At 35.3% G+C, this 12186-nt stretch overlaps 2 protein-coding genes across 4 annotated transcripts in view; one reads left to right on the top strand and one right to left on the bottom strand.

Moving 5' to 3' along the window:
* Positions 1–3316, top strand: part of LOC102810393 (protein odr-4 homolog) — a 23038-nt gene extending 19722 nt beyond the window's left edge. The window contains exons 11-12 of the mRNA XM_085492317.1: positions 1075–1173; positions 1477–3316. Of these exons, the coding sequence (XP_085348443.1) occupies positions 1075–1173; positions 1477–1550 (173 nt within the window). The 3' untranslated portion in view covers positions 1551–3316. The remainder of the gene's footprint in view (positions 1–1074; positions 1174–1476) is intronic.
* LOC100367271 (uncharacterized) lies at positions 3242–12154 on the bottom strand. 3 transcript variants are annotated; one of them, XM_085492318.1, is made up of 6 exons: positions 11934–12154; positions 10471–10628; positions 7862–8164; positions 5601–5712; positions 4540–4717; positions 3242–4013 (listed from the first exon to the last, which is right to left on the bottom strand). In XM_085492318.1, exons 3-6 carry the CDS (start codon positions 8154–8156, stop codon positions 3945–3947), a joined length of 654 nt encoding a protein of 217 aa, XP_085348444.1. In that variant the 5' UTR covers positions 8157–8164; positions 10471–10628; positions 11934–12154; the 3' UTR covers positions 3242–3944. The 3 variants fall into 3 exon arrangements, with proteins under 3 accessions (XP_085348444.1, XP_085348445.1, XP_077867023.1); XM_085492319.1 differs by having other exon boundaries at positions 10479–10628; XM_078010897.2 differs by lacking the exon at positions 10471–10628.
* Positions 12155–12186: the final 32 nt, after the last annotated feature.

Below are 12186 nucleotides of genomic sequence, written 5' to 3'. Positions count from 1 at the left end.
TCTTCAGGTTAGGCCCCGTCGTAGCGGGTCAGGCCTTGTTTGCTGACCCAGCCCGAATGACCGCAGGGGCCTCTGCGCATAGGCAATAAGTCCGTCTCGGCATTTTTGCGGGCAGATTGTCTGTTCCACTAGCACTTCCTGGAAGCTCCCAGGTTTCGCTTCTTTCGACCTATGCCCTCATGCGAACTGTTTCGGTCCTACTTCAAGCTTATCACCCCCGAATTCTGCTTGGGTCTAGCTTTCTCGGGCGCACCGAACCCTGTCGCCACAGCAGCATTGGCTTCTTGCTTCGGGGACAGCACAGGCAAGGTAAGACACCACCCTTCTTGGGTCTTAACTAAGGTTTTGAGTTTGTTTTCATCCCGGACTGGGAAAAGACTTTCATCATTTTTTTTTTCTGTTTGCTCGGAAAAACCCGCCACCTATCGGTGTCTGACTCTGCCTACAGTTCAAAATAGTCATTTTGACTGACCGGAGTCTATGGTGGGTAATTGAACGTAGTGAATTTAGGCGAGGGTTCTCCGAACCCGCCTATTCACATAGTTCATACCCACCATAGACTCCGGGTCCCCCCCAACCTCCCCACTCTTTCCGTCGCATTGGTCTAAGTCCTCGAGGTGGAGAGAAAGGAACCAGAGTGATTGACGGCTACCTATGGCGCTGCCATGTGGCCTCGGTCACGTGGTTTCGTGACGTAAGGAGTAAAAGAATCTTGGGGTCATGGGGCTTCCCCTGACCTAGATTCTATCTCTCCGTCACCGGCAGAATCGCTGATTAATGCCTACAGTTCAAAATAGTCATTTTGACTGACCGGAGTCTATGGTGGGTATGAACTATGTGAATAGGCGGGTTCGGAGAACCCTCGCCTAATTCAGTCATTACACTACTGACATTACACCATGCAGTCATTACACTAACATTACACCATGCAGTCATTACACTACTAACATTAAACCATGCAGTCATTACACTACTAACATTACACTATGCAGTCATTACACTACTGTCATTACACCACTCTCACCAGCTTTACACTTACTTACATCTGTACATTATGCATAATTTGTTTTTCAGGGCCCAGTGACTTACAGAAACCAGAGAAGAAAGTGTCAAAAAAAGTGAAAACTGGACCTAAGCAAGTTGTAAAAAACAGTGCTAAAAACCAATATTTGAGTGAGTATTCATATAGGGCGGTTAAAAAAATACTTCTTGAAATCTATGAACTATTTACTGATGTAATAATTACATTCTCTGCATTCAGATTTAAATCTATGCATTTTAATTAACACATTGCCCGTAGATGCTGTTTTCCCATTCAATTTGGCTGTGGAGGCTTTTAACAGGTCATGTGTTGCCAATACATATTAGTTAGTACACTTCAGCATAAAATAAATTTTTCAAAACCAGTTGACTGGTAAAACTTATTATACACTGAAGAAATACATTTAACATAGTCCTATTAATATCTCTTTGCAGACTTGGTAGTGAGTGCAGCTGGTGCTCTGTTTGCAGTGGCGATGTCATATCTACTTCTCAGTAAAGACACTTAGAACAATTGACCATTTTTACCTTGCCCGTACCATCAAAGATGGAAAGGAAAGGTATATTAAGGGAAAAATTTTGTCTGTCGTTGTCGTCGTTAATAATTGTTATTGTGTGCATAATAACTTTACTAATTCTATTCCAAACTTTATCAAACTTGGTCACCTTATTCATCAGTATAAAGTCTTCCCTGAGTTTGAACAACAGATGTCCTGTATGAAAATATCATGCAAAAATTGAGAAAATCTGATAAAATATTTTGACTGTTTCTACTTGACTGATCACTGGTGATACACATCAAAGGTCACTGATCTCAGTGGAAATATGCATTGTTGTATGTGTTCAATGAAGCAAATGATTTATCTTGTAATAATATCCTTGGTAATGTATCTCAGAATCCCATACTGGGTTTCAAAACCAACTCATGGAGAGATTGCACAGTCTGATACACATTTGCAAACCTACCAATAACATCTTTACAGAAAACAAGATGTCAGAAAATCAATATAAGAACTATGAACTGGGTGCCTAACTTTGATCAAGATCTGAAGCTAATAGAAAATCTGTTTAGTTCAAAGTTATCAAATAAAAAAAAATACATTAAAAGCAAAACATTTCATCCACATTTTAAAAAGAAAATTATTCTAAAATATATGTATTCTGTATTTGACAAACAGTTCATTCGACAAATGAAAACTCACAGGAATATGTTTCAGCTATTAGAACAGAATGATAGAGTTTTTATAATACTAGTTTAAAAAACGCACTTCAAAGATTGCAGTGTTTGAAGATGTAGATTCTCAGGAGGCAACAGTACTGTTGACTTCTCTCTCCACTGGACACCAACTATTTAAGTTGATTTGCATACAAAGCAGAGCTTGCAACATGATAGCTATTCATAAAGGGTGTTTTTTTTTTACTTTTCATATAATACAGTAGTCACACAATGAGGCAGTTCATATTTGTCTCAGTAAATCATTAATTTTTGACAGACACCTGTACAAAATACTTGGACTAAAGCCAGCTAAAATTTTCTGTTATCTTGCATGTTTTATGAATCTATTCACATCTAAATGCAGCACTTTTTTTTTGCAATGAGACATTTGTTTTTATACTAAAATATCTGAATTACTTTGAATAAAGCTGGAAATTATGTCCCTTAAAATAATTAAACAAATAAGGCACCAATGTTTTTGTAAGATATTTACATCTTTTAAGGACATTCGGTAGACTGATTCCCCAATGATTCCCCCAAAACTTGTTTGTATTCAAAATTAATTATGACAATGCATATTTATATTGAATCAAACTATGATAAAGGGAATTATATAACAAAAGGCAAGGTCACCAGAGTTCAACTATGTTTAAAATTTATGAACTTAATTTGTAAAACTGTAATTATAATGGTATTTATCTCCAACACATACAGGTTCATCATTGCAAATGCCAAGAGCTTGGCTTAATTTTTAATAAAGGGGTTTACAGATTTAGGACACTGACTGATTTTAATAAAAGAGCACAGATAATCAAATACTTGTGAATATACCCTATAAGCAAATTGCTGTGGAGAATTCATTGAAAATGAAAAAAAAAGTAGATACAGTGATGAGAGAAAATAGAACACATAGTTTTCAGCTATTTGAGTATATATAACTAAAATAAAATTTTTCATAGATAACAGAAAATAGTCCAAAGAATGTACATTTTATGAATATGTATTTATTTGCATTGCTGTACATTATTTCAAAAATAAATGCTGAGGTATTAAAATGAACATTGATTTACGAGTGTAAAATGTTTTGAAATAGCTACATGCCATTCTTGTGAATTTTCTACTCCTTCAAAGCGGGTCCCATGTTACGTATACAACATGTGTAAAACACCAAACATGTCATAATTACTCTGAATGGTAACTAAAGATGTTTCAATGTTTGCTGCAGGTTGATACCGATGTTGATCCCGCAACCTGCGCATGTTATTTGAGGAAAGTCATCACTCCACTTACCCATAAGAGCTAATTATCTCTAACAATCCAGATAATTTTTAAAAGATTCAATAGCATACAGTGTTCAAGAGCCATTTCAAAAGAGAATGTACTCGTATTTACTAGTTTTCTATATAGCCTAAACCACAGTCCAGTTTGAGGGACTGCGCTTGAACTATGCGTAGGTTCTAATGAACAAGTTGAAAATAAAATTTGTGATCAGTCAAAAGTCTGTACTGACTAAGATAAGTTAAAAACACCGAAATTAAAGCTGTAGGACACCTGCAAAGATCTGATATACACTTGTCTTTCTAATGTATTGACTTGACTATAACATTCATACACTGTTTTCAAACTTTATAATATTAACACATTAAGTTCAATACCAGTCTATGTATTCTCTGTAATATGTAAATAATCACTGCTTGTAATGTTGACGTGCAGTCGACCAGTGATCAGATTTGTCATTAACACAACCTCCACATTGCTGGAAAACAACAAGGGGTATCCACACTTTAACATATGTATTGAAGTCAAATCAAGCAAGATAGATGGATGAAGCAAACTTTTCACATGTATTGATTTCAAATCAAGCAAATCCTTCTTCACATGTGTTGATGTCAAATCAAGCAAGATAGATGGATGGAGCAAACTTTTCACATGTATTGATTTCAAATCAAGCAAATCCTTCTTCACATGTGTTGATGTCAAATCAAGCAAGATAGATGGATGGAGCAAACTTTTCACATGTATTGATTTCAAATCAAGCAAATCCTTCACATGTGTTGATGTCAAATCAAGCAAGATAGATGGATGGAGCAAACTTTTCACATGTGTTGATGTCAAATCAAGCAAGATAGATGGATGGAGCAATCTCTTCACATGTGTTGATGTCAAATCAAGCAAGATAGATGGATGGAGCAAACTTTTCACATGTGTTGATGTCAAATCAAGCAAGATAGATGGATGGAGCAAACTCTTCACATGCAATCATTTTCATTAGACTGTATTACTTTTAAAGCTACTTGTATTTTACTTTCTAGAAGTATTCTGTTGTTCATTAGTTTCACCAAATCACAGTGTTTGAGTTCCAGCATCATTCCTGTTATCTTGGAAGCATGTTCAGGGTATTTCTGTTCTATAATGCTGTAAAGTTCCTCACCAAACTTCTCATTTTCAGTCTCAGTCTCACTGGTGGGAAAAACAAAATTGTTGAAATTAAAGTTAATTCAAAATTTAAGATTTGCCTTTCAAACAAGAAGCTTGGCAACTGATATTTGTCTGGTATTTGAGATGCATAACATGAAAACAATGTGATTCACATTATCAAAATTTATAATACCGGCACATACAGAAAATTTGATTTTTCGGTACAATTAATTCCAGAGCACCTCTGTGATGAATTCAATTTAAATCTAATTTTTTTAGATATCAGAAATGGGCTAATGATAGATAATCAATATGCGTGGATTTCAACCCAAACCTAATCAAATCTGTGCACGGGATCTGTGCTCCACTGTTAGCAATGCACATTTCAATTAAAGAACTAAAGATATCATTAGAAAAGAAGCAATACGTATAGTATCAAAGCAATCGGCCTGTTTTGAATTTGAAAAAAATATCACTTTTTACTAAAAAAAAAACAAAAATAATCATAACAATTAGATAATTGAAGATATCATCACGAAATGAACAAAACTGAGAGAGGTCCACATGTAGTATCAAAGCAATCAGACTTGTGGTTTTTAACAAGAAATCGAAAATATCACTTTTTACCAAAAATGACAAAAATATTCACCAAAATTAGAGAATTAAAGATATCATTATGAAATGAACAAATCTAAGAGAGGTCTATCTAAAGTACATATACACCAAGTATCAAAGCATTCAGACTCGTAGTTTTCAAGAAGAAGTCGAAAAAATAAAACATTGACACAGACGCCGATGGACAATCACTCATATGATAAGCTCTGCTCGACAAAGTCGACAGCGGAGCTAACAAAAAGTTGACTATGAAATTTTACAAAATTTGTCAATGTGTTATTTATATGAAATATGAACGATTACTATTAACCTGTTGTTTTCCTGTTGGAGTGCAATCTTGGCTTTATTCACGGCCAAAACTAAATCCTTTTCTGACAGCAATAGCTGATGAATTGATATAGCTTCCATTTCTAACAGCATCCCTAAAATGATATGTAAAAAGTTGTCACACTATTTTGAAACCAGATAGATTGAACACACATTAAAGATCCACTGTCAGAGTGACACATCGCGTTTGAAAAGGTTGCCATGAGTAAAATACATTGTGTGTTGTGTGATGAATGTGGATGTTTTAACATATTTGCTATTAAGTCGGATAACTTGGTCTTGAACATCATATTGTTTTGAAATAATTATACAGTAAAACCTGTCAAAACCGACCATGACTGGGACTGGGATCTATGGTCGGTTTTCAGAGGGAGTCGGTTTACTCAGGGTGGGCGTGACTTTGATTGAAACAACAATTACATGTGCTGTAAACACGGGACAAATGAAAGACATCGGAGTTTGCCTCCGGTGATTCTACATGTATTTACAATGTGCATTTATTGTATTGTTTCAATAAAATAATTTACCAAACAAGACAAAAATATTATGGTATGTACATGACATCAATTAACATTAAAATAACTATTCGAACAGACCGGGTAAGTATTGCGTATCGTAACTGAAGGCGTCCATTTTGGATGACATCACTACGTAAGTTCACGTGAGCTACATGTAATTATCATAATTTATGCAGACAGTCGATTTTGCTGTTAAGTCAATCACAGTCCCTCAACTGTGAGTCAATGAATCAAATTATGATGTAAAAAATCATCAAGTTTTGACTACTTTAAAGAACATCTTTTTTTTTCAACGATTTTGTTTTCCGTTCGAATTATGAAATTTTGGATATCTGTCAAGTAACTGGAGTCTTTGTTCTGTAATCTTGTCAACATGTCTAGCACATCGCCATGCGTCAAGTCACTGTCGTTGTGGGGGTCAATAATTTGACTGTCGTTGCAATTTATGTCATTGTTGTCTATAGATTCATGGTTTTCTTTGTCTGCAATAAAATTCTCAACAATCTGTTGCTCCCACTCGCCATCATACATTGCTTCAGTCAGTATACGTTCATCAAAGTGGAGGTATTCTACAACGCTACACTGTGTTTGCGGGTCTGCAACTTGCTAAATAAGGTTTCCGAATTCTTTGTTGTCGTCTGCTTCTTCGTCATCATAAATTTCAATCTTGAAGCCCCCTTTACGGAAACATTCGAAAGCACAAAATTGTCGATCAGAATCGTTATGGAAAGAAGAAAACTCAATGTCTTTTGAGCGTTGAAAAAGTGATAATGCAGTGTGCTTCACCGCAATTGAAGGTGATGACCCCGATCATTTGTTTATATCCGGGGTCATTATACTGTCCAGACACCACGCGATGCGTGGGCGTGTGGTGTGAAAAATGTAATCAGTTGCCATTGTTTTACACGGGATGTTACTTGTAGTGTGAGATTTGGTATTGTTTCTGTGACGTTTGCGGAATTTGGACACAATGCACACTTTTTAGGTCGGGCAGACCGAATTACTAGACAACGGATGTGGTGCAACTGGTCGGATGGTCGATGTATTCAGTGTGAATATTGGACTTGGGACCGATCAATGCGGTCGGTGTTCGGAGTAAACAGTGGTCGGATTTCACAGGTTGTTTTAACATAGGCGTCTATGGAGAAATTTCGGGGCTACATAAATCGGTCGGTTCTGACAGTAGGTCGGTTTATCCAGGGGTCGGTTTTGACAGGTTTTACTGTATAACTCATTTTTTTAATTTGTTTTATAAATTACAAGTGTACATTATTAGGTAAAATAAATATTTGATTGATTTGATTTGATAACTCACTATAGTTTAGAATTGATGACTTAAACAACATCAAATTGACTGAATAAAAACAAGTTTGTCAATACATATGACACTGTATTCAGAGGCTAAGTTCATAAACGCACTGATTGACAGTGAGTCTTACACTGCATTGTCTCAGACACTGCATTGTCTCTAGTGTATTGTATGATGTACATATTGTACTATGGAAGTTACTATTAGAACCTAACCAAGGAAATTTTTTAATAATTGAAGAAGAACTTATTACACTAACTCATTTTGTTTACGAGTTTCATATTTCCGAATTACTAACAGTAAGATGTTTTCTAAGGTTGCTATATCAATGTATGATTTTCTGATGCTTCATACACTTGCAAGAAAATACAAGGTCACATGATCAATGATATAGTAACAAACTCTAGTACTGAATACCTGTTATTTTGGCACAGTACACAGGTTCAATTGCGTCCACTTTGGTATACAGCTTTTCACCTAATAACTCTTTATCCGCATGGCTTTTAATATTTCCTTCCCTCTGTAGTACTTCCATGGCAGCCCACACTCTTTTCTTCAGTAGTTCTGGATATTGTAGTAACTGGATCACCTCTTCATTACCAAGTTCTAATAACATTCCAGTGATTTTGTCGCTGTATTGTGGCTGCAGTGGATCAATGAGAGAGTAAAGGTGTTCCCCCAGCACCTCAGTAGTTGTAGGCAAATCAGACATGGTAAAAACTATAATAAAACAAAGAAAGTTGTACAATATACTGTTACAATCAAGGTATCATACTACTATCAAATTGTGGGAATATTGAAATGGCAGTTTTGAGAACAGCGTAAACATTTACAGTCAAACCTGTGTTATGTGACCAGCTCTATATAAAGACCACCTGCCATAGTGATCCCTTTTAGACAATCCAATGACATAACATATGAGCAACCTGTGTATAAAGGCCACCTGTTTATAGTGACCACTTTCAGCAGTCCCATTGCATAATGTATGAGCAACCTGTGTATTAAGGCCACCTGTCTATAGTGACCACCTCTATATAAAGACCACCTGCTATGGAGATCCCTTTTAAAGTGCCTGTGCAATGCCCACCTTCACGTTTCCCATTTTAGATCTGTGTCACACTGAAATGGACAGTATTGATTTTTTTGCTGAAAATCATTACTCGTATCTGTAATAACACTGGTCATTCAGTATACTTTTAAACAATATACATTTTTTGGTCGGCGTTTTTTTTTTTTTTTTTTTGTCTATTTTATTTTTTTTTTGAGAGAGTTTTTAGATGTTGTGTTGTGGGCAGTTGCAGTGAAACGTATAGTCACAGTGTATGTATTCACACGTTTCTAATCGATTCGAAGGTGCGACATCACTTAACCTCAGATTCTTTTTTGTGTGTGGAAAAACTGTCCTCGTCCATGAAAAAAAAACTAGGTTTAAAGAGAAACGCCGATGACGTAAACCTGGCGGAACACTTTTGAAAGAAATAGATTCCGGACCAGCCCATGATCACCGAGGCTGATTTCAGAAGACAGAGAGATGTCCAGCAAGTGTTTCAAATGAGTTGAGCTTTTGTGATCCTGATTATCGTTTTATAGAGACCATTTAGTCCCTGTTAAGTAAAAGTAGCAATAATTTTGACAGTGACATGAAAACGAAGCGTCGGACAAACAGGAAATTACACAGCCCTTACACACTGCCAATTGTTTTCATTTTCGAAGACTAAAAGTTCCTGACTTGTTTGGTGTTGAATGTCGAATTCACACCTTTGTTCTTTTTTTATCTCCATGCTTGCAGCTTGATCTGATAATAATTTATGAAATAAGAATCCGGGCTTGGTCAATGTGTTTCTACCAAATAAAGTTTTAATACAATGTTATAATTATGACAATCACGCCATGGATCACGCTAACTCGAATCCACTCTGAATTTATCTGTATCTGTGTCGATCTCGATTATTTTTGTTAGCCAATTAAACGCCGCTTTTAACGCACTTGCTCTTGTCGTGACCCGACGCGTTCACCTATTTAAACAAAATGTCAATTTATTTCCACGCAGCTGTCATTTATTTAGTAACTGTGATTATTTTATAGTGATCACTATAGTCTAGTGTTTAGAATGTCAAAATATGTTCTCTTTTATTTTAATTTTGAAAGTTTTAAATTTTACTCAGACGATCGATGAAATAAAACAGTGTAGTGACGTGTCTAGTAACCTGCTAAATAACAAGATAATTCCGACGTCAAATTCTATTTTGTCCAGCACAGTGTATAAACGTGCGTCGGTGTCGATCACGGTGACCAGCTACACCAAAATGGACATATTTCGCATCTAACTCAACCCCATGCAACAAAAATTGATACTATGTGTTCATTATGGTCCATTCTTCTTCGACGAACAAGTACATAAGTGACAATTTAGTCAAAGACAAGAAAACTGCACAAGACGTCACAAGGGGAATTTCTGTATGCAAATGAGAAGCTAATGAGGAGCCTCATTTAAAATACACAAAAAAAAGTTGCCATAGACTGAGTTTAAAACACATTTTTTCATTTGAAAAAAAATAATTCATGCTTAGAAACATAAAAATTAATAATATTTATGTATCAATGGATAATTTTAGGCGTGAAAAAAGCAACCATTTCACAGGCACTTTAAACAATCCAATGACATAACATATGAGCAACCTGTGTATAAAGGCCACCTGTCTATAGTGACCACCTCTATATAAAGACCATCTGCCATAGTGACCACCCCTATATAAAGACCACCTGCTATAGAGATCCCTTTTAGACAATATAAAGATTTAACATATGAGCAACCTGTGTATAAAGACCACCTGTCTTATGTGACCACCCTTTCAGCAACATTTTCACATATTCATCTTTGCTTAGAGATCAAAATAATAATTACTACGGACTACGGTAGTAACATTCTGTTTATACCCGGTCAAACAATTTCTAATTTCCTCAAGTTAAACTTATTTGATTTAGATCAATGCAAATAAATGTGTTTTTGGTGCAACAATACTTACTTACTTACTTACTAGTATCTCATTATTTTTTTGACAAATATGTGTATTATATCGTTTGTTGGTCCATAAAAAATATAATCCAAACTTCGTATAAAGACTACCTGTCACTATACATAGGTTTAACGGTTTACAAAAACTGGGCGAAAAATGAAACTTACCTGAAATGAAGAAGAAACATTGTCAAAATATTGTCAGGACGACATACTAATTAAATGCAGTATGATGTACATGTAACATACTACCACACCAATTTTAGCTCTAATGTGAACAAATGGGAGGTGATGTTGTACCGATGTCTGTCACCCTGCCTGTGTTGATTAAAATGCTGGATTAAAAAGAAACTTTAAACACAGCTACTATATTTTTATCACCAGATCTGATTAGATTTTGATACAAATCTGAACATGTCAAGTACAAATGTAGGTAATTTGCATATTTACTTAGGCAGTTGGCATTTTCAGTGCGTGTCCTAGCATCTATTTGCACAAACGCATTGAAACTTGGTACATGATTGCTGCTTGTGTAGATCATTTCTAATTAATCTAGGTATTAATTGGCTAATTTGAAAATTAACTGTTTTCAGCTTGTTTGTATCATAACAAGTTTGCAACAATGTGTTGAAATTTGGTACATGCATACTTTTATGCAAATTAATATTTGATAATTATGAATATTATGAATATTCACCATATCACATGGCCTCCAGAAGACAGACACAACTAATTTTTACCCTGATACTTATGAATCAGTATTATCAACCAATGAAATTTACAGTAAATAGGATGAACATTATCAAACCACATACATTTTTTGCTAATTTTTGAAACACATAAATGTACTAAACTGCATAAATAATAATAATAATAAATAAACTGTGTAACTTTTGTAAATTTTTATATATTTTTCTATTTCTTTTTTGTTTATCTTTGGACCAAATTAAACATTTACTTTCCATTGGGCACAGGTCTTGATCAACATATAAAAATAATACATAGAGATAACATACAGGATTATTTTGGTAAATTTTTGTCATTCAAGGGGCTATTCCCAACTCTTATTTGGAATAACAAATCAGCAGGGTTTGATTCCTCCGCAAACATAAAGTTTGTGCTGTGCATGATTTGAGCTGATTTATTTTTAGGATTCACTTACTTATCTTTCTTGTTTAAGGATTTCCCCTATTCGAAAACTGGAGGTGGGCTTGGGATTTTGTGAACCGAAAGTTGAAGGTGGTAAACAATAACACTGCACAATTAATGTCAAATATGTGGGGAAATGCGAATACAAAATATTGTCATACAGACATGAATGAGTAGTCCCTTCTCGAAAATCAGACTGTCATTCTATCAAAAATCCAGGGAGAAAAATTGTTGTTATGTTCTGTTTTGTAGTCTGGTACACTGACGTGTAACAACTAACATGTTTTTTTTTATTTACGTTTATATTTGATTTGATTTGCTTACCCTGTGATGACGATTAACGTCGTCCTAAGAATTCCTGAGAAGACTGTCGCTCTTCGGGTCACCTAAAATAGACCTCCGGGATCAATCAATCAATCTAACACGTGGCCATTATTTTAACCGATAATAATCAAACAAAGAATTAATTTCGGGGAAGAATCAGTTTTCAAATGAGAAAACAGACCACGAATGAAGGGGCAGACATTTTAAAAAATACCCACAATACCATGGGTCACGCGTCACAACCAATTCATAT

Source organism: Saccoglossus kowalevskii, chromosome 17 (assembly GCF_978046115.1).
Source record: "Saccoglossus kowalevskii chromosome 17, keSacKowa6.1, whole genome shotgun sequence".
Classification (NCBI taxonomy): Eukaryota; Metazoa; Hemichordata; class Enteropneusta; family Harrimaniidae; genus Saccoglossus; species Saccoglossus kowalevskii.
The sequence above is the reverse complement of the archived record's forward strand: the minus strand, read 5'-3'. Positions and strand labels throughout refer to the sequence as shown.

Coding starts and splice junctions, on each gene's coding strand:
- LOC100367271 (XM_085492318.1), bottom strand. CDS start 8,156: ATGTCTGATTTGCCTACAACTACTGAGGTGCTGGGGGAACACCTTTAC. Junction 4,718..5,600: donor CTCCAACAGGAAAACAACAG/GTTAATAGTAAT, acceptor TTTTCCCACCAG/TGAGACTGAGACTGAAAATG. Junction 4,014..4,539: donor AAATACAAGTAGCTTTAAAA/GTAATACAGTCT, acceptor GTTGTTTTCCAG/CAATGTGGAGGTTGTGTTAA.